The sequence below is a fragment of the Pogoniulus pusillus genome, chromosome 16 (assembly GCF_015220805.1).
Source record: "Pogoniulus pusillus isolate bPogPus1 chromosome 16, bPogPus1.pri, whole genome shotgun sequence".
NCBI classification, from domain to species: Eukaryota; Metazoa; Chordata; class Aves; order Piciformes; family Lybiidae; genus Pogoniulus; species Pogoniulus pusillus.
In genome coordinates, this window is record NC_087279.1 from 16,239,623 (window position 1) to 16,262,112 (window position 22,490).

The 22,490-nt window shown below is 47.6% G+C and overlaps 1 protein-coding gene across 2 annotated transcripts in view; it reads left to right on the top strand.

Annotated features, from left to right (window-relative positions):
- Positions 1–548: 548 nt before the first annotated feature.
- The window catches only part of NCKIPSD (NCK interacting protein with SH3 domain), a 62,265-nt gene continuing 40,323 nt past the window's right edge, over positions 549–22,490 (top strand). Inside the window, exons 1-2 of one of the 2 annotated variants that reach the window (XM_064156768.1) lie at positions 733–781; positions 1,125–1,277. Coding sequence is in view for 1 of the 2 variants with exons in the window: in XM_064156767.1 (XP_064012837.1) it covers positions 611–781 (171 nt within the window). In the remaining variant the exon portion in view is untranslated. Of the gene's footprint in view, positions 782–1,124; positions 1,278–22,490 lie in introns of both variants that reach the window. The other variant, XM_064156767.1, reaches the window with a different exon arrangement.

Here is a 22,490-nt window from a genome sequence, read left to right on the forward strand (position 1 = left end):
CCTACCGTCCAGAGGAGAAGGCTGCCATGTGCTCGGAGCAGAATTTGGTGCCTGGGGCCCCTGGCACATGGGGACTTTGGGGACTTAAGAGCACTGGTTGGTGAAATAAGGGATCCCCAGAGGAGGGGGCTTCTTCGGGGGTACCCAGCTGGGCAGAGAGGAGTTTGTGGTGTGGAGGTGATGCGCCTGGCTGGGTGTTGCGCGGGTCAGCGTTAGGAGCGCTGCTGTTCGGTATCTTCGTCTGCAACAGGCCGCTGCAGAACGACCCCAGCGCCGAACAAGGGTTCCCGCGCTGCACCCCGGGCCCTGTCCCCCCCGCCCCGCCCCGCCCGGCTGCTGCTGCCCGGCTGAGCTCCGCGAGCCGCTGCTGCCCCCTGTCGTGCGGCTCCGGAGCGCCGGGCGCGGCGGGGGACGGGGCCACCCTGCCGCTGCGGCCAGAGGCGGTGGTAGCGCCGCCGCCGCGCCGCCAGGGGGCACTGCTGCACAACGATCCGCGGGGGCGTGGTGTGGCGGTGACGTCGGGGGCGTGGCCCCGAGAGGGGCGTGCCGAGCCGAGCCGGGCCGAGCCGAACCGGCGCAGGCTGTTGGGAGGGTCGGTGTCGTCGCCGCCATGTACCGGGCTCTGTACAGTTTCCGTTCGGCCGAGCCCAACTCGCTGCCCTTTGCCGCTGGCGAGACGTTCCTGCTGTTGGAGCGCAGTAACCAGCACTGGTGGCTTGTCACCCGCGCCGGCTCCGGCGAGACAGGCTACGCGCCGGCCTCCTACCTCCAGCGGCTGCAGGTGGGCCGGGCGGCTGCGGGCTGGTGGGCAGGCGGCTGTGCCGGCTGTGCTGTGCTCCGACGGGGGCTGGGCGGCCCGGGGTCAGACAGCTCGCTCTTCTGCTCCTTACGAGCGGGTGGCGGGGCCGTGGGGCGGGCAGCGGCGTCGTGGGGCAGCTTGGGGCTTTCCTGCTAAGACCGGACCCGGCCTGGGCTTGTGCTGGGACGAGGGGTGAAGGAGCACTTGGGCGCTATGGAGCGACCCTGCGCGCTGCTTTGGGGGCATCGTCCCCGCCCCAGTCCCTTCTTTGGTACCTCTGGGAGAAGTGGACGTCTGTGGTTCTTATGGATGTTACCCACTGCAGGGGACTTCAGCACACAAGAACCTTCTGGGGCATCGTATTCTTTCCGCGATGAGAATCGGGAGCTTAAAGGGAAGCAGGGGACATCTTCTGTTGGTGACATATTTGAAGAGCAAGGTCCAAGGAGCTCAGTTTTGTCCAGAGAAAATGGGCTAGGTAAGGGTCCTTCGGGTGATGACTGAGAGGTTAGAAGCTAAGGGGCCAAAGGGCTGGTCTGGTTGATGATCTGGGGAGATGGTGATGGGGGAATCTTCTCTCTCAGGAGCATGCATAGTTGCTAGATAACCCTGAAATCTCTTAATTAGCAGTCCTGGTTGGCATAAATAAGCAGTGTTTGTGTGCCTATCCCTGTGCCAGCTGTTCAGCCGTGAAGTTTCCATTTGCATGGCACCCCAGCACCAAGAGAGCAGCAAAGAGGATCACCTCCTCTTTCCGCCAACACACCATGACATCCCTAGCAGATATGTACTGTCTTGGGGGCTGGGGGAAGCCACAGCAGCTGCCTGTGATGCTAGTAGTTACAGGCAAGTTTGAGATAATGCAGAAGGTCTGAGCAGGCTGTAGCTGGGGTCAGAGAAGGGAGGGCATGTCTGGCAGCTGCAGGTGTGAGCCCTTTGCCCACGCAGGTATCATAGGAAGGGGATTGCTTATGGCTTGTTCATTGCAGGGCTCAGAGATACAAGATGGCTTCTGAAATAGGCCTTCATATAAGATTAATTCATGGAAGTTTTATACTTCTGGGTTTCAGGGCATAGCTGTGGAAGCTGCATGCCGAAAACTCTTTGCATCAGTGAACAGGTAACTGCACACAAATGCACCTGCGTGGTGCAAATGGATCTTTTAATGTCTGGCTGAAAATGGTGACAAACCCCTTTACTTCAGTGTGCTGCTGAGGCTCCTTCAGATGCCATTGAATTTCTGATTAGTGGTAATTCATCCTGTAAGTAAGCGTGGGTGTGTGCTTTGCAGAACGCTTCACCGAGACAAGTGTTACCTGGAGAGTGTGTGTGTTGGGGCGGTGCCAGGTCTCTCTGCTACATGCTTGGATCAGGAGCTGGCCCACTTGTGAGGCTGGGGCTCCTCTGTGGCTTGGCCTGACAGGAGGGGACATCTTGTATATCAGTAAGCCCTTAAGCTATTTACAGGAGCTATTTAGTTACAGAGCAAAGACCTTATTAAACTACTAGATTTTAAACCCCCTTGGTGGCATTGCTCCAGGCTGCTGCTCGTGAGTTTTCTCTCTGCAGTACCCTACTTCATTTGCTGGTGTGACATGACGTCTTCTCCCTGCTGCGGGTGTAGGAGCCTTCTCCCAGGCTGCCTTCTGGAGCAGTTTTCCTGTAGCTCTCCACCTTGCTGTATTAGTTTCGAAATCTTCCAGGGAAAGCATTTCTTCGATGACTTCACATTCATTTCTGAGGGTGTATTTTGTTACAGCTTTCCAGGCTGACTCCTGACAGTCTGTTAGCGATGCAGTAATGTTTAAGCAGCATTGCTGGTAACTTAAGTGAGCACTTTCTTCTAGTTCAGATGTAACTTTGACAAATACCCTTGGGTCTGGTAGCAGGAAACAGAAGAGCCATCCTTTCACCCCTTCATCTTTTTTTTTGCCACTAAGTTTCCAGCGCTAGAACTTGCCTGAGGATGCATGAGGCAGTGGGAGCCAGTTTGCTGTTCCGCAGCTGCAGTAGTGCTCTGTGTCCCTGACTTTCTTTCTGGTGCTGCATCCTGCCAGCTCCAAATTGCTGATCTGAAGTCAGAACCTTCTTTTATTCACAGAAGGCATCTGCTCACTGAAAGCTTGTTTGAGACTCTTTACCGAATGTCCAGGATGAGTGTGCAAACAATTTGTCACCCAGTTTTGATTTAATAAGGGCACTGAGATTAGTTGGTAACAGCCATTTGGGAAGCAATTAGTGCTGCGTCAGTCATAACAGAGAAAACCACAGCTAATGATTAGCGTTAGTGTGCTTAGCAGGGAGAGGGAATGGCCAACAGGAGTCACCATTGTAAAAGTAAGCCTTCGACTTTGCTAGAGCAGCCAGGTTCCAGGTGAGCAATAGGTTGCACAACAGTTGCAGCCAGCAGCAGCAAATCTGAAAGCTCCTCGCAGCAGGCTGCTGAGAGGATGCTCACAAGAGAGGCTTGGGCTGCTGTTGCTGCTCTGCTATTAGGAGCGATAGGTTTCGTCCCACCTCTTAATTTTCAGGTTCTTTTGCTCAGCTGTCATGGATATGGTCTCTCTAGAAGGGGAAAAAAACCCCACCCTGTTTATCATTTAAAGCTTATTCTTGGCTAGTGTCTTGCTGTAAATGCAGCAGAATTCTGTACTGAAATCCTTGTGACTCAATGTTGCTATTAAAAGAGGGTTAGTTGTGGGGTAGGGGGGGGGGATGGAAAAACCCCACAACAAACCCTTCTAAGAAACATGTAATACCTCTAACAAACAAACTAGGGCCAAGCCAGGGCACCAGAAGGTGCAGATGATATGCAGTTAATTTGGGTCAATTACAAATGCCCAACTTCATCTGTCTTGCCTGCTAATTTTACTCGTTTGTAGTTCTCTTTTAGATCTGTTGTGGGTTATTAAGAGTCACATCAAGTTGAGTGCCATGCTGGGTATAGACAGAGAGGCCTTCAAACAGTGCCATGGGGGAATTGAGCCATGTGCTGCTGAAGGGGGGCAGGTTTTGAGCTGCTTGCCAACACAGTGGCCTTGCAGGCGGCTGAACCCCAGCTCCACACGCCCACGGCAGAGATCCGAGCTGTGGCGCTGGCAGGCATGGTGGAACGGAGCAAAGCCATAATGAGCTCAGAGCCTGACAGGTGCTGCTGCTAAGACAAGTGAAAACGTGTACCCAGTGCTGCGCCAGCCAGTAGCAGCACGTAGGATAATTGCCTCCAGCTATTGGTGGAGCAAGAGACAAATGCTCATATCTAATGCCAGGCAAATCCTGCTGCAGCGAGGCTGTCTGCATGAGTGCTGTGGCTTCTGATGGAATGGAGAGGTGCCCGTCGGCATGAGGTTGGTCTTTTGTCTCCGGCTGTGTGCTGATGTTTAAGCGATGTGGCAGGAAAATACAGAGGTTAAACTGGAGCTTAGGGTGTCCTCTGAAGTCGCAGTCAATGCAGAAGGCAGGCCTTTCAAAGCAGTAAGAGTTTAGAAAGCTTCCTTAGGTTCAGTTGGCATCAGGAAAGGACAAGTACCATGTCTGGTGAACAGTAAAGGTCTCTCCTTTAGGTGAAATAGCCTCTAGGTTGCTGCAGTGAGGAAACATGTCATTTCATAACAGGAGCCTGGAGATAGTCCAGGTTTGGCTGAAGGCTTCAGGCTCTACCACAACAACACAAGGAGTGCGATGTGAACTGCTGTCTTTGAGGATGCTGAGCTATGGGTGGCACTTGGCCTTCTATGAAGGCTTATCACCCCACAAAGCACAGGCTGGTTCCAGTGGTCTGCTTCCAGCTGTGAGACCTACATATGGGAGCAGCAGTTTGCTTCAGCTTTTGCCTTCACCAGGCACCAGGACTGGTCTTGCCTCATTTCTTGTCTGTGCTGATCCAGGCTGTACTCCCCATCAGTTCAAGTGTTAATATTGCACACCAGAGCGGGGAATAGCAGTCGTGAAATGTGGTATTGCCAAATGTCAAGCATGCAAAAATAAATGCTGCCTTGCAGGAGAACGTTTCCTGGTGAAGTGGGAATGGTTTAGCATGTTGGCTACTGCAAGTTAGGTGCTTGGCTCTAGCTGTTAGGAAGTAGCTTTAAAATTATTATTAATAGCCTTTTCCAGATTACTTAAAATTGAATTGGAATAAGTGAAGAATCGTGTGCAGTGTGGCTTTAGATTCTCTGCTGAGCTGAAGCCTCTGGTTGGTCATGCTTTCATGTTGCACCTCTGGAGGAGTAAGGAGGCTGGCTGGGTGTGAAGGCGTATATGATGATGGCCAAGAAGCTTTGGACTGCTTGCTGAGAGAAAATGGACCCATCTGAGAGTATAACAAGCATTTTGAGCATGCCTTGGATTGCTGTTTGCCATATCTGCAAGAATAAACAAGAATATCTACACGAATAAACAGGCATGTGATAAAAATAAAATGACTGCTTTGTGCAACCTAGCAACAAAAAAATTCTCCAGCATGATCAAATGCGCAGAGCCAGGGTACAGGTAGTGTCCTGGTAGCTGCCAGCATTGTTTCATCTCCCAGGCTGCAAAGAGGAGAGAGGTTTCTGTGAAGGAGTGGATTTTGAGCTCTGCTTGCAGGAAATTCCCGTGTCCTGGTTCACGTTGTAACTTTGATAAGGGTTCAGGATTGGAGCGTGCTGTGCAGTGTGGGAGCTGCCTTGCCTTGCAGACTGAGGCATGCCAGGGCTCAGAGCATGTGTCTGGCAGCTCCTGACAGCTCTTTGAGCCCAATCCCACATCCTACACCTGGCCCCATGGTCCAGCCCTCCCTGGCACTGCCTCTGCCCTTGTTGGCTCCATTCTTAATAATTCATTTCACTGTCTTTGTTTCTAATCTGGTTGCTTTTCTGCCTGGATAGCCAATGCGTTGGTTCAGTGCTGGAGCAGCACATGCCAGCGGAGGGCTGCTGGGGAAGCAGTGAGCTGCGGTAGCTCAGGTGCTGTCAAACCTTTCACGCTAGCATGGAGATGATGATGGTTGTGGAGCATGGAGTTGCTTGTGTGGTGCCAATCAAATGATTAGATGTTCTGATAGCAAATCCCCGCTCTCTGGAAACTGAGCTTTGGCAATTGCACTTTGCTGCCAGAGTTTCTCCCTCCATCTACACAGAATCCAATTCAAACTCGGTCCGGCAGACCCCTGGCAGAGTTCCTCTTGTTGTTCCTGAACAGAAGGTGATGATCATGCAGACTGTCACATGGATCACCTCCTGCACTGAAGCCTGCATTGTTACTTGTCCTCTGCAGCAGATTTGATGGAGCTTTCAATGAGCAGGAGAGCTTAATCGCAGTACTCACACACATCCTGAGTAAGCGCTGAGGCTAAAAATACAGTTTTATTTTGGAGAATAAGCAGCTGGTAGCACTTTGCAGCTGAAGTTGTGTTTCTCCACACATGCAAGAATCTGAAAGAATGAGGCATTTTTCTCTGGGTGCCACAGTAACAGATTCAGTCATGTCAGAGCTGCTAATGCTTCGAGACTAAGTTTTATCCTTGAGTCGAGAGAACTGTAGCAATTTCTAATTACTGTAGCTACAGACTTGACATTTTAGCCAGAAGTTCTCCGTCTCTCACACTTCAGAATTATTATACTAGAAAACCCTAATGGTCTTTAGCCTCTGTTTTTGCTCACCTGTGAAAGATGTGTTCTTTTCACTTTTCCTCTGATTAAAAGTAATTAGGCCTTCTGATAGCAGATGAAATTTGCCTGGGTGACCTGGATGTCCATGTAGGAGCGATAATTGGCAACCTGGGCTTCGTGTTCCTGCGGCTGCAGAGCAGCTGCAGTGGTAGTGCTGGACACATGGATGATCCCAGGGTGTTTGCTTTGGGTTGCAAATGATAAGCCTGTTTCAGGGCTGAACACCACAAAGGCTGTCTCGGCCAAGCAAGCAGCAGGGAGATGTCTTAGAGCCCATGTGTGCTCTAGAGTAATGTGGCTGTGGTTCTGTTCACCTTAGAAGAAGGGCAAGGTGAGGGGGGCAGACTGGAAAGAAGCTCCTGCTAGGCAGGAGAGACACTTGCTTGGAACTGATAGACACAGTCTGACATCCAGCTTCTCCACGAGTTGGTAGTACTTGCCAGGTCATTTGCACCTCTGCTTTCTAGAGCAGGTCTTGCTGTGAGCATTTCACTGTGGTGCACAAATGCACACCAGCTGGCAGCTTGCAACTTTGCTGATCAAATTTGTGCTTTTTTTTTTTACCCACCCCTGCCCTTTGGCTTCCTGCTGTGTGGGTTTTGAATGCTTTTCATCAGAAGATGGCTACACTCCCTTCTCTCTTTCACATATGGAAGGTGATCAACTTCTTGTTGCAAAGGGAAGAACTGCCAGGCTTGAGCTAGGAGTTTGAACAGTTTCTGAGCTGTTGAAAATGGCTGGTGAGATGCTGGCGCTGGAGAACAGCAAGTGCAGATTGCTCTTGCTCTCCTTGCAGGAGAAGAGCCTTCTGTAGTAAGTGACCTGTGTATATTTGCTGAGTAAGGTGCTTCTGTGACCAGTTCTGGGCCCCTCAATTCAAGAGAGATGTTTAAGTGCTGGAATGTGTCCAGAGAAGGGCAACAAAGCTGGTGAAAGGCCTGAAACACAAACCCTATGAGGAGAGGCTGAGGGAGCTGGGGTTGTTTAGCCTGGAGAAGAGGAGGCTTAGGGGTGACCTCATTGCTGTCTACAACTACCTGAAGGGACACTGTAGCCAGGTGGGGGTGGCCTCTTCTGCCAGGCAACCAGCAATAGAACAAGGGGACACAGTCTCAAGTTGTGCCAGGGAAAGCATAGGCTGGATGTTAGGAGGAAGTTCTTCACAGAGAGAGGGATTGACCAATGGGAATGGGCTGCCCAGGGAGGTGGTGGAGGCACCATCCCTGGAGGTCTTCAAGAAAAGACTGGCTGAGGCACTTAGTACCATGGTCTGGTTGACTGGGTAGGGCTGGGTGATAGGTTGGACTGGATGATCTTGGAGGTATCTTCCAACCTGGTTGATTCTATGTAGGAATCTGGAATCTGTTCAAACCTGTCACCAGCTCACTATGGGAGTCCATGCAAGTGTCTTTCTTTGCCAGACCTCATTCCACTGCCCTTAAGTGAAAATATGGGGGAGAGGCCCCATGGGAGGGTTGTGGCTCAGCTGAATTTCTCATTGACATTTAGTTGATGTAATCTTAAGCTAATCAACATTGCTCTCAGTCCGTGGGAAAGTTAAGTTGCTGACCCCCTAGCAGTGTGGGTACATCTTTCTGACACAACAGTGCTAACATCAAGTCAAGCTGGCCAATGTACTGTGCAGCAGCTCTGCTGAAAGGTGTCTCGCCTTCAGCCATCACCATCTTCTGAAACTTCAGAAGATCAGTCTCATGCTATCCTCACCTTGAACAGGGCACTAACAGCTTGGCCTGAAGAGGATTGGCAGATGTCTTTGAATATGATGTTTGAACATCCCTGGGCTTGCCAAGCTGCACCTGCTCTGTGCCTGTATTGTGCCACTCTTGTGTTTCCCACCAGGATTTTCAGCATTCCAAGAAGTGAGCTTGCTGTAGAAAAATAACAGAGCAGGAGAGATCTGTACAGAAACCAATAAGTGAGAAAGTTGCTGGAAAGTGGTTTTGTTTGGCTGGGTGTTTTGTTTCATTTTGCTTTGGGTTTTTTGCTCGGCTGGTGTGTTGTTTGGGTTTTTATTGTGAGTGTCGCTCTGTATGAAGTACAGAAGATGCAAGGCAGTAAAGAATTTGTGTTTCTCATCCTTGGAGAAAAACATGCTTGTGTTAGTGATGATGGGAAAATAATGTGAAGTGTCCTCCTCATTGCCAGAGAAAAATAACCTGCGTGCTCAGGGCAGCTTAGGAAAGGCTTTCACAAAAGCAGGTTATGTCACAGTTGCTGGCTGACCTAGGAAGATCCCTTGCAAGGTCTGGAGCATATTAATACCCATGAGGCAGGTCAAATCCCGTGGTGTAAAATGGGTGTTTACATCTGTCAGTGGCTGAAACATGGGAAACAGCTGAACCTGTCTGTTGAGGTTGTTGTTAGGAGAACTCTAGTTCTGAAACAGAAGCAGTCTCCTCTTTTCCTTCCCTTGTATAGCTCAGATGTATGTAAAAACAAACAGAATTTTTAAGAGCATCTCTGCTTCACTCCCTCATGAAGAATTTAAACTGTGTCATTCCCAGCCAGGATTATGTATTCAGCATATGAGCTGTCGGTCTGGGCTCTGGAAAAAGGATTAATTCCACAAGAGGCTTATGAGGAAGAAAGTACAAGCAGCCATAGCATGCAGCTATGGCATTAGATAGTCTGCAAGAGAATTAGACTTCGCAGATGCTGATTCCCTTCATGGGCAGTGCTATAACCAAATCTTAGAAGCCACAGGTTCTAACAGAGCTCTCTGTGCAGAGATTTTCTGTAATTAAAATGCATCTGCACTGCATTTCTTCCAGTGACAAAACCTTGCATTGAGGCTTTCTTCTTAGCCCTGGCAGTAAGAATTGGCTCAGTTTATTTCACTGAAGAAGCACATTTGTGTGTGGACTTGTAAGGGCTGCACAGGGTGGAAGCATTTGCTGTTGGACTGGGAGATCAGCCCAGTTCACAGGCTCTCGCAGACCTGCCCCAGTTTCTCATGTCTGATCTCTTTCTGATGTCATGATCCTGGTGCCTTGCTGAGGGAGCTGGGGCAGAGCTACCTGTGCTACTTGCTGCCTGCACCAGATAGTGCTTGGTGAAGAGTGGTGAAAGCTGCTGTAGGTCCACTGGAGAGGGATGCTTGTCCATCTGAGCTGGCAATACTGCTGCTCTGGCTTGCTGTTGCCTTTGCTGAGGCTGTGTGTGCTGACTGCTGTGCAGTCTGATGAGGAAGGGGGTCCCAAATGGGACACAAGAGGTGGTTTGGTCCCTGTGCTGTGGCAGAGAGGATTGGATGCCAGCACTATTGGAGGTTAGCAAATTGTACTTTTCCTGTGAGTTGGAATTTGGAGCTGCAAAGAACTTGTACTTAGAGGAAAAAGATGAAGCAAGAGCTGCAAAAATAGGCACCTGCTCACAAGAAGGAGGGAATCACCTGGAAGCAGGGATCATGTCTTCATGAAAGGATTTTGAATGCTTGTCTACAGTGTTTGTGCCTAGGACGATAACTCCACAGCTGCTAATGTCATTTGGGTATTATCTTCCAGTGTTCCTGCTGCCTGCCATGGCTCCATTGCCCTTGGAGTCACTGTGTGAGAGGCTGAGCTCAGCCTTTGAGCTGCATCCTCCCCTGGGAAGGAAACCTTGATGAACCACACAGGTGACTTTTACCCACTTGCATGTGGAAGATGGAAATGGTGGTGGACAGGTTTTCAGGGTGAAGGGCTTTCTGTCAGTTGAGTTCAGTGTAGTGTCTGTGTGCTGTGGTTTTTGTACTGAGAACTGTGGCAGCTCCTGGAAAAAGCAGATGGCTGCCCAAAGAGATCAACTTGAAGCTCCCAACTGAGCAGACAAATGCAAACCTCCGTGAATTCTCAGTATGATGTGGTGAAAATTCCTCTTTGGGTAAACTCAGTGAATTCTGTTGCTTTCCAGGGTGCTTTTTCCCTTTCCTTCTGAGGAAAAGATGTCTGATTGCAGGGGGAATATCCAGGTTTGAACACCAAGTGTTCAATGCATGGGTCATAAATTGCACCTAAATGACATGCCACAGGGCAGGTCTGTGGTCTCTTTTCCTTCATAACTGGGTTTGGCTGTCCCTGAGGAATGTTTGTGGAGAAAGTCAAGGATTAGAGAAGCCCACATTTCTCTTCCTGTGAAGGAAATAGTTTTCAGTATCTCAACTAAGAGTGGTAATCACAAAAAATTATTACCTATTGCAGGTGGTACTTAGTGCAGAAGCTGAGGAATTTCCCTGAGCCTGGCTGAATCAATGTGTTTGTAGCTGAGTACTTTCTCCATTTGACATCCAGAACAATGTCCCTTGAAGTGCTGGGTTTGATTTCCTGTAGTTTCTGTCTGCCCCACAGTCACCTCTGTTGACATAAACTGAAAAATACTTCCCCTTTCATTTGTTCTTTGGACTGATTTCATGTGTCTGTTTTCCGTGGGCTGGATGACAGGAGGCATTGTCATTGAATTAATTTGTACAGTTACCATCAAGGGACCTGTACCATACATTTCTTTACATCAGGGATGGGAAGAAACCCCCTCAGCATCTGATTTTGGAAGGCATCATCCTGTCTGTAGTCTCTGTCTCCCACAAAAGCATTGCCCAGCAATATGGACTGGCACCTGAGACTTTTATGTGCATGAAAACATGTGAACTGGCTGTACTCCTGAGCTCTCATTCAGAAGCTTAACATCTCAACATTATATCAAGCTTTGGTCACTTTGAAATCTTTTTAACCTGTTAAATATATTATTAATTGATGAGCAAAAATCTTCTCCCAACAAAATCACTGTTGGCAATGCTTGGTCTCTTGGAACTCTTCAGATGTGGAGGACCACCCAAGCCTCTTGTAGCTGAGCTATGGGGAGTTGTGAGCAGCAAAGAATGATCAGCCTTGACTTGAGTTTTGGGGAGAAGGGTAGGGGTGAGAGACATGGGTTGTGCAAAGCACACAGCTTCAGATTTACTGTAGCCCCTTCCTTGCTGTCAGGCAGTTTCCTCCACCTTAGTCTGTCCTGTGGTGGCTTTGTGCACCAGAGGGGTCTTACTGTGGATCTCTTCTGCAGAGGGGCCACCAGCTGGGTGAAGTGCAGATGAGCTGTCTCCTTTCCCATGGGATTTGTCTCACTGGAGGTGATCTGTGAAGATTTCCTGAAACACAATTCACTGTCACTGATGCTGCCTAGCGAGGTAGATACAGACATGGGTGAATGTGGCATTTGAAGTGGTAGGTGCAAGAGATTGATGCTGTGGTAAGACACAAGTTGGGTGAAAGTTTTATGTGTGAGAAGTGGACAGTCCAATAAACGCAGCTGTTTTGTTCACTGCCTCAGGAAGTGAGGAAAACAGGATTATGGCTGTTCTGCTGTCTGTAGCACAATGTCCTGAGAGGATATTTCTCTCCTGTTCCCATTTGTGTGTTTTGGGGAGCCTATGCCACTCCAAGCTGTGAAAGGAGATGGGATTATAACTTGCAGCTAAAGCAGTAAGCTTTTTCCCCCTGCAGATAAGTGTGGGGCACTAATGAATTACTTTTCTTCCGTGACCCACCTCTTACTTCCTTAAGGTTGAAATGTCAGCAAATCCACTTGAACCCTTTAATCTTTTCTTGAAGTAAAAAAGCCCACTAAACAAACCCAAGAATTTGTTCTTGGAATGAATCTGGTGATAACAGCAAGTTAGCCTCATTCCCCTGATAAAACATAGCTAAACTTGCAGTTCTCAAGGTACTTTTGTAGGTCAGTGGAAACTGTCAGTCTGACTAAGTTTTGCAGCACAGAAAAACTGTGCTGTGCATTCCCACTGTCTGCCAGTCAAAAAGCAACTTGGGAGGATGCAGGGTTTTTAATTCACAATTTTCTGGGTGTTTTTTTTGGCTTATGCTCTGTCTTTATGATCCCACATCTAACAGTTGTAACACACTGCTCTAGCACTATAGCACTGCTATAGACTTATAGATGCTCTAAGTCTTTGTTTAGTTTGGGGCATGGGTTAGCATTGGCTTTATCATTGTCCCCATAAGCTCAACTGCAGTGACTCCCTGGATTTGATGAGTGTCTGGGTGCTGATTGCTTCAGCATAAAGGTCCACTTGACCAGAAATAAACACGCTTGCAGGAGCAGCTCTCAGCTAGCAAGCACATTGGTATACTTGGGTATTTTATCTATGGCAAATTTGTATGACTCACTTCTTGACAGTGCAGCCTGTGTGGAGTGTTTTGGCCCCTTTGACAAGGTACCCCCTCCTTTGCTGCCCTGCACCTGCACCCTCAGCAGACTTCAAGTGGCTTTGCTATATTTAGCTGGCACACCTAACTTCTTCTAACTTGTCTGTAGCACTAATAAGCTAAAAGCCTGAGCAGTCTCCTCTGTTCCTAATGCTTCTCTGAACATAAGGAAAATCACAGCTACCAAAACCCATGGTGGGGAGCAAGGCAGATGTCTGCTTGCTTTCTGGAGGAGGTATGCCTTCTTGCCTTAGCTTTACAAAAGCCCACCTGAAAGAATGAAAATGAGCCTTTGAGGGTTATCTTTTACTGGTTGCCCAGCAGTCATACTTCTTGTTTACTTTCCTTAGTGAGTATTTTGTGCTCAGGTTAAAGTCATAAAGGCTGCTGGGCCTGGAAGACTGTCAGGGTGGAAGACTTGTTTGAAGTACTTGCCCAGCAGCACCAGGGAGCTGTTTTTCCTCTGTACTGGTGGGAGATGGTCAGTACATGCTGAAGAGGTTGGGCAGGAGCTGGTTGGATATCCTGGGGTTTCCTAGTCCTGATATTTAAATGCCTGTGACCTGGGCAGAGTGGGAGCTTGCTGGTTGTGATGGTTTGGGGGTTACCCCGCCACCCCACACTTTTGAATTTGCCCCAGCTAACTCAGACGGACCCTGGGAATATAGATGAAGCAATTTATTTACAGCTAGCAGAATTTACAAGCAGCTATTTACAATATATACAGTTATATACAATTATATACAGAAATATACAAAGGATAAACAATACAAAAGCACAACTCCCCTCCCAGAAACCTGAGTCCCCAGGAGGGGCTCTCAAACCACCCCAACACCTCCCCCCGGCCCTCTCAACCTTACCCCAGTTCTCAGGAAGAAAAGAGGTGCAGCCAAGAGGTTAGGGAGCAGGGTTAGTAGGAGCAGGGTTAATGAGATGTGACCAGGTCTAAGGCCAAAGCAAGAGTGAGAACAAAAATGGAGAAAAAGTCTTTCTTCTTCCCAGAGTTCTCAGCGTAACTGTGAGAGAAGTTGACACCATGTTTTTAATTCCACTGCCCGTTATCTAGTTCTGTTACCAAAACATTCTAGCTTGCTTCAAACTAGCACAATCCACCCCTTGTCTACTTCGCTCAGAGTATCGCTGAGAATTATCCAATCTAATCTAAACCAATATTTACAATAAAACAATATATACAAGTTCAGTTCACACTTCAATCAGATGTAGGTGATTCAAAAGCTCAGAACAGGGACTCCCAGGTGATGTTGGGTTCGTGCTCACGTACTGTAGATTCTATCGTAGATTCTCTCAGTGTTGGGCGCCGATGTTACCTAGAACAGAAAACTCCTAACAGCTTGAATTTAAACTCTCTCAGCTAAAGTTAAATTTCTCTGTGGAATACACTGGATTTCACCATTCTCCTGCATTACCCAGTATGTATGACCAGGACCTTCAGCAGAAACCACCCCTCGGACAGGTTTCCCTTCGCCCGAAGGAGAAAATACCCAAACAGTTTTCCCTAACAGATTCTTCTCATGTACAACAGGAACTTTATCACCGTCTACTGTTTGGACCAAATCTGATTGTGCAGGTCCTGCTCTATTTACTGAACCTCTACTATTTACCAACCAGGTAGCTTCTGCTAAATGTTTGTCCCAGTTTTTCAGAGTTCCACCCCCCATGGCTTTTAGGGTGGTTTTCAGCAAACCATTGTAGCGTTCAATCTTCCCTGAAGCTGGTGCATAGTAGGGTATGTGATAGATCCATTCAATACCATGCTCTTTGGCCCAGTTTTTTACAAGATTGTTCTTGAAATGAGTACCATTGTCTGACTCAATTCTCTCTGGAGTTCCATGTCTCCACAAGATCTGTCTCTCCAAACCAACAATGGTGTTACGTGCAGTAGCATGTGGAACTGGATAGGTCTCCAACCATCCAGTGCTGGCTTCTACCATCGTCAGCACATACTGCTTGCCAGAACGAGATCGAGGTAAAGTGATGTAGTCAATCTGCCAGGCTTCACCATACTTATACTTTGACCATCTCTCACCATACCATAAGGGCTTGATTCGCTTAGCCTGCTTAATAGCAGCACAAATGTCACAGTCATAGATGACTTGGGTGATAGCGTCCATGGACAAGTCAATTGACCTATCACGAGCCCATCGGTATGTTCCATCTCTGCCTTGATGTCCAGATGAATCATGGGCCCACCGAGCTAAGAACAGCTCACCTCGGTGTTTCCAGTCAAGGTCGATGTCAAGTTCAGAGTTGGTATCAACTTGAGCAATCTTAGCAGCTTGGTCTGCCTTTTGGTTATGTTGATGTTCCTCAGTGGCTCTGCTCTTAGGCATGTGTGCATCTACGTGCCGCACCTTCACTGGAATTTTCTCCAGCCGTGCATCAATGTCCTGCCATAGATCAGCACACCAAATAGGCTTTCCTTTCCTCTGCCAACCATTCTTCTTCCAGTCCTTTAGCCAACCCCATAGAGCATTGGCTACCATCCACGAGTCGGTGTAGAGGTAAAGGATAGGCCAATTCTCACGTTCAGCCACATCAAGAGCAAGTTGAACAGCTTTTACCTCAGCGAACTGACTGGATTCTCCTTCTCCGTCTTTCGTTTCGGTAACTCTCCTGGTTGGACTCCAAACTGCTGACTTCCATATTCGCTTGTTCCCAACAAGACGACAGGAACCATCTGTGAACAAAGCATAGTTCTTTTCCTGATCAGAGAGATCACCATAGGGAGGAGCTTCCTCAGCACGAGTTATTTTCTCCTCTGGAGGTTTGGAACAGTCTGTGCCTTCCGGCCAGTTGGTGATCACCTCCACCAGACCAGGTCGGTCAAGATTACCCATTCGTGCTCGTTGGGTTATCAAAGCCATCCATTTAGACCAGGTTGCATCTGTGGCATGATGTGGTGATGAACCTTTACCTTTGAACATCCAGTTAAGAACTGGCAGTCTAGGAGCTAAAAGCAACTGTGACTCAGTTCCAATCACTTCAGAAGCTGCTTTCACTCCCTCATAGGCTGCTAGAATCTCTTTCTCAGTTGCAGTGTAATTTGTCTCTGAACCTCTGTAACAACGTCCCCAGAAACCAAGAGGACGACCACGTGTCTCCTTTGGAGCTCTCTGCCAAAGACTCCAAGTTGGACCATTGTCACTGGCAGCCGTGTACAGAATGTTTTTAATGTCCGGACCAGATCTTACAGGTCCCAGGCCCACTGCATGGACTACTTCTCGCTTGATCTGATCAAAGGCTGCTTGTTGTTCAGGTCCCCACTCGAAATTGTTTCTCTTACGAGTCACATCATGCAGAGGTTTGACAATCTGACTGAAACCAGGAATGTGTAGTCTCCAAAATCCCACCACACCAAGGAAAGAAAGTGTGTCCTTCTTACTGGTGGGAACTGCCATGGTGGAGACTTTGTTGATCACATCCTGAGGAATGTAACGGCGACCATCCTGCCACCGCACTCCCAGAAACTGAATTTCTTTGGCAGGTCCTTTGACCTTGTCTCTCTTAATGGCAAAACCTGCTTGCAACAGAATGTCAATGATTTTGTTACCTTTCTCAAAGACTTCCTCAGCAGTTTGGCCCCACACAATGATGTCGTCGATGTACTGGATGTGCTCTGGAGCTTTACCTTTCTCCAGTGCATTGTGGATGACTGAGTGACAGATGGTTGAGCTGTGTTTCCACCCCTGAGGCAAACGATTGAACTGGTACTGGATTCCTCTCCAGGTGAATGCAAACTGAGGCCTGCACTCCTTTGCTATGGGAATAGAGAAGAAAGCATTAGCAATGTCTATGGTTGCATACCATTTAGCCTCCTTCGATTCCAGCTCGTACTGGAGTTCCAGCATGTCCGGCACAGCTGCGCTCATGGGTGGCGTCACCTCGTTGAGGGCACGAAAGTCAACTGTGAGTCTCCAGTCGCCCGTAGGTTTGCGCACAGGCCAGATGGGACTGTTGAAAGGTGAATGAGCTTTCTCAATGACAGCCTGACTCTCCAATTGACGAATCAGCTGATGAATGGGCAACAAAGAGTCACGGTTAGTTCTGTACTGCCTATGATGAACAGTTTGAGTTGCAATTGGCACTTCCAGGTCCTCAATGTCATGATGTCCCACAACTGCAGATTCATTAGAAAGTTCAGGTCTAACAGACAATTTCAATTTATCATCCTCAATCTCTACAGATGCTATTCCAAAAGCCCATTTATGACCCTTAGGATCTTTGAAACAACCTTGTCTCAAAAAGTCAATTCCCAGAATGCAAGGCGCATCAGGACCAGTTACAATAGTATGTGTCTTCCACTCTTTACCAGTTAAACTGATTTCAGCCTGTATCTTAGTTAACTCTTGAGATCCACCAGTGATTCCAAAGATAGAAATAGACTCTGTCCCTTTGCAATTTGATGGCAATAAAGTACACTGAGCACCTGTGTCAACTAAAGCCCTGTATTTCCAAACTCTTGAACTGCCAGGCCACCTAATGAATACATTCCAATAGATTCGGTTCTCTCCACTATCCCTTTCCTCCTCCTGGCTGGAGGCAGGGCACCCCTAATGCTGAACATGGCATGTGGGGTGTACACAGTGATTGGTATTGTTGCGAGAGGAACTGCAACTGTTGGAACAATTGCAGTTGCTCTCGGGAGCTGAAGAAGTGACAGCTACTTTCCTGGCATTGCTGCCTCTGTTTCTGCCACTCTGCAGATCCCTGACCCTCTTTGAAAGAGCTGAAGTAGGTTTACCATCCCATTTGTTCATGTTCTCACCGTATGTGTCACGCAGAAGTATCCACAGTGACGCACGTGATTGCTGCTGTCTGGGTGGAATTTGTCTCCTCCTGGGCTGGAATTGCCTTGCAGGAGGTGGGCGTCTGTTCCTGACTGCAGAAACATTCACCCATTCAGATGATGCAGGAATGGTATCCTTTACCAGATTGGTAATGTTTTTGAGATCCTCCTTCAGTTCTTTCATGGTATCTTTAATTTCTGTGGTCATAGTTTGTATGGCAGAGACTAGGCCAGAATGTGACAAGCTATCCTCTATCTGCCTGAGCTGGTCAGTGAATTCACCAACAGTGAAAGATCTTCCATTATCACTCCTTGCTAGAAACTTACTGGCCAAGATGTTAGCATAGGATGAAGGAGCAAGCTTAATCAACTTCTTCATGAGACCTGTTCCCAAAGGAATATCGTCAGGCTCATGAGTACCATGATCTCCATAAAGCACTTCCTTCACAGCAAACTCCTTCAGAAGCTTAATTCCCTGCTCAACGGTGTTCCACTTCTTGGCAGCCCATGGCAAATCATCTCGGGAAGGATATCTCATAGCCACAGCCAACAGAAGGCGTGTCCACAAGCTAACCCTACCAAGAGGACTTGCTAGGTGTTTGTCCACTCCACTCTCCTTAGTGAGTGGTCCCAGCTGCTTGGCAGACTTGTCTCCTACCTGCAGAGCATTAGCACCAATGCCACGGCATCTCACTAGCCAGCTTAGGATTGGCTCACCTGATTCCCTTGAGTATTCCTTCCTAACTTCCCTGACCTCTTTGAGTGGATCCTTTGAGCCTTGGATGTCATCTTCCTCCTCTTCTTCCTGTTGTTCTGGTGGTGCCGGGCCTAACACAATCTTCCTCATAGCATTCCTAAACTCATGGGAACCATCCTCTCTCTTGGCAGCTAACCTCACAGTGCTCCTCTCACTTGAGTATTGTTGTCTCAGCACATCTACAAGGTCTCGCAGACTAACTGCCTCCTCTTCCTCCTCTTGCTGCTGATCACCAGAGGTCCCCTGTCTTACATCCTCCTGCGAACCACTCTTTGTCTTAGCTTTTGCCTTAGCAGGTGCCAGAAGGGCCTGAGCAGCAACAGACTTGGATGTGTCTGCTGGAGGATTTGAATCTTTAGGAGTCTGACTTGGAGGGTTTGAATCCTTAGGGGTCTGACCTGGAACATTTGAATTACTGGGGGTCTGACCTGGAGCTTGTGAGTTCAAATCTGCCTTGCTTTTAACAGGAGGATTTTGGTTCTGGTCTGCTGGCTGGGGTTTCAAATTGGCTGAGCTGGTGTCATTAGGATTTGGACTGACTGGGCTAGTGTTATTAGCACTAGTAGGATTGTTTGCCTGTCCTCCTGGGATGCCTGCCAACCCTGAGGTGTTTTCATTTTTGCTAGGAACATTCTGATTTTGGGTACCTGCCTGTCCTCCTGAGGCTCCTGCTAAACTCTGTGGCTTGTTTTGGTTATCCTTATCATTGTTTACGTTATTGGCAGGAACACTGGCAGTATTCCCAGCACTTGGAGAAGGAGGGGCAGAGGCTGGCAAGGGGGAAGCCGATAACTGTGTTCCCTTGTTTTGCTGTGAAAGAGACTGCTTCTGAGACACAGAATTCTTCCTAGCTCTTACAGAAGCTGGTTTTGAATTTTTCACCAATAATGCCAAAATTAATATGAATATCAAAATCATGAGGCAAATATTAAAAATTGTGAGAAGAAAAACAGTTTTACAAGAGCATGTACCTAAGCAAACAGTTGGAATTCCTGTCTTAGGCTGAATAACTCTCATTAGAGCCATATTCAAAGCAGAATTTCCATTGATTGTCACATTATTGACCAGAGCTCCTGTAATGTCCTTGGTAATATTCTCAGAGATATTAAAACCAGCATAACCAAGAATAAAATCACCCCAGCTCCAGAACATATCTGAAACCTTAGCTTTAGCCTTATTATAAGCCAGATCAATGAAATAAGCAACAATTTGAGCTTTTATCCAATTAAATGCCAAGTAAACAAAACCAGACCAGAGCAATGCACCAACCAAATACAATAGCTGCTTGATTAGCTTCATCTTAATTCCCAGAGCTAATTTCCACTCACTGAAAAATCTCTAGCCCCACGTTGGGAAAGCCAATTAAAAATGTGATGGTTTGGGGGTTACCCCGCCACCCCACACTTTTGAATTTGCCCCAGCTAACTCAGACGGACCCTGGGAATATAGATGAAGCAATTTATTTACAGCTAGCAGAATTTACAAGCAGCTATTTACAATATATACAGTTATATACAATTATATACAGAAATATACAAAGGATAAACAATACAAAAGCACAACTCCCCTCCCAGAAACCTGAGTCCCCAGGAGGGGCTCTCAAACCACCCCAACACCTCCCCCCGGCCCTCTCAACCTTACCCCAGTTCTCAGGAAGAAAAGAGGTGCAGCCAAGAGGTTAGGGAGCAGGGTTAGTAGGAGCAGGGTTAATGAGATGTGACCAGGTCTAAGGCCAAAGCAAGAGTGAGAACAAAAATGGAGAAAAAGTCTTTCTTCTTCCCAGAGTTCTCAGCGTAACTGTGAGAGAAGTTGACACCATGTTTTTAATTCCACTGCCCGTTATCTAGTTCTGTTACCAAAACATTCTAGCTTGCTTCAAACTAGCACAATGGTGAGAAATGAACTTTTTCAGGTGCGCCTGGTTTGGAGAAACTTGAAGTGTGCTTGCTCTCTAGGGTCCCTGTCCTGAAACATCATTAGCAAGAGCAGTCTTTAAGGATCTTGGTCTACCTGATAGGCATGGGAGCTGTGTGAGGGGATGATGGTAAAAGGACTGTTTGTATGTGATCCCTCCACCTTGGAATGAGCTTTGCTCTGTGGGAATCTGGAGTTGTTCTCTTTGAGCAGAGAACTTGCTTGGAGCTGTTCTGGTAATGAATATGAAGGGTTTTCCATGTGGTGGTTTGGGGTCATTTTATTTCAGAGTAGGTTGCAGGTATGATCTGTTCACATCACTGTGACAAGCTGTGTTTTCAGGAAGGATGCACAAGTTACTTGAAGAAGAGAAATGCTTATTACAGAGGAAGATACTAGGTTTTGGGTATGAACTAATGTGGTTTCTGATCCTGCCCTGCTGGCTCTCTTATGTTGGAGTGTACAGGGTGAGCTGCATCCCTTTACAGCAGAAGAGGCAGTGTTTACTCTGCATGCAGAGTCCAGGACATAAGAAAATTATTTTCTAGTCAGACTGTTAACTGATCTTGCAGCAAGCAGGCTGCCTTTGATCCTTCTGATTCTTCTTTGGGGAGAGCTTCCTAAGGCCTCTCTCAGGTTTGCTGATGGTAATACAGGGCAGGTTTTCAGCTTTGCAGGAAGGAGCAGCAGCTATGTTGGGCATGGCAGCTCTGATCTCCATGCTGCTAGAAGGATCCTGAAGCTTTGTCCGATTTACAGTTTTGTGCAATTTATGTCTGTCCAGGAATAAAACCAGCTGATGACTTCCCTGTGTTCCCCACCTGAGGATGGAAGCTCTTTTCCCTCATTAGTGGCTTTAATACAGTACATATGGCTGTCCACATAGCAGATACTGGAAAGCGGCACTTGTTCTCTGCGTGGCAGACTTGAATCATTCATGCCCATGCCAGCAAGCTCTGTGCTCCCTTGGGTGGTGACCTGTCCACCCTTCCTGCCACATCTCCTTTGTGCCTGATTGGTGTTTCTGGTCTGTGTGCCTGTGCCCACTGCCTAGTCTGCTTTCCCATGTTCCCTGGGGTCAGGATGGCAGGCAGATTTTCTTTTCCAGTCTCCCCTTTCCTGTTAAGCCATTAAGAGATGATTTACAATTTGTGAGCTGGTTTGGGTCTGGGCAAGGTGGTAAATAGGCCCAAAGAGCACTGTAGCTGTAATTTGCCACCTTCAGTCCATTGCCAGAAGGTTGGTCACAGGAGAGGGAGGATTTTGAAAGAAAAGCTGATAAATCACAAATTGCCTTGCAAGATGACTCACGAGTGATTACCTCTTTCTCAAACATGTAGCTGCATGCTGTTAGAACACTGCCAGTCTGTGGCACGCAGGAGGAAAGTCTGTTTTGGTTAACATGTGCATACAAGCACTTCTCTTTCATCTGTCTTTGTGCATCAGTTGAATTCCCAACTTAGTTGGTAGACTTTCCTGCTTGACCCCTAGACACTTTATTACTCCATCTTCACATGCCAGAAATGTACTCCAGGATGGAGGTGAGTGGGAACAGAGTGAGGTTGTTTGGAAGTGACAGAAATTTGAATGTCTTGATCCTGACTCTCACTTTTCCCAAATTTTGATTAAATTTCTGCCACAGAAATTGTTTTTTTTTTTTTTTTGGGAAAACCAGACCTCCCTTTTTGAATGCCAGAAGAGGAGCCAGAACTTGCACAGTTTCCCAGACCTGTTTCTTCCTCTGGGCTCTGTCCTTGCCTCTCGTCTTGGTAATGCTTGGCAAGCCTGATTAACACAGAGCGTTTTTGCAGCTGGGTCTTCAGCCTACATCCTTGCTTTTGCCAAGTCAGTCAAAGAAAGATAAGCTGATACTAGCACCTTGTAGTCTACCCAGCACTGTGGGGAAATTAAAATTAGTGGCATTTTTGATCCTACTTAATACAAGGGCTTTCTTAGGCACCTGTGTTAATTGTGTGTGAGTGAGCCAGGAGCTGTACTGAATCTCAGATGGGTATCTCTGGTGGGGTTTTTTGGGCTACCAAACTGAGGATTGTGCAAAGACTGACACAACCCCTTCTCTCAGGCTTTTTCTGCAACGTTGGATGCTGATATGTCAGAAGTTCTAGAATAACTGCTAGCATCTCATTGCATCATCTTTCCTTCTACCTCAATACATCCTGGGTCATAGTCCTGAGCTTTCAGCAAAGGGCTCTCTGCAGTTTTCTTTTTCAGCATAGATGGTAGCTCTAATATATATGTGTGTATGCATAGTTTTTGTGTGCCTATATAAAGAGAAACATGCTTGCCTTACACAGATGCAGTTTTGGTCGTGTCTGATATTGATTTG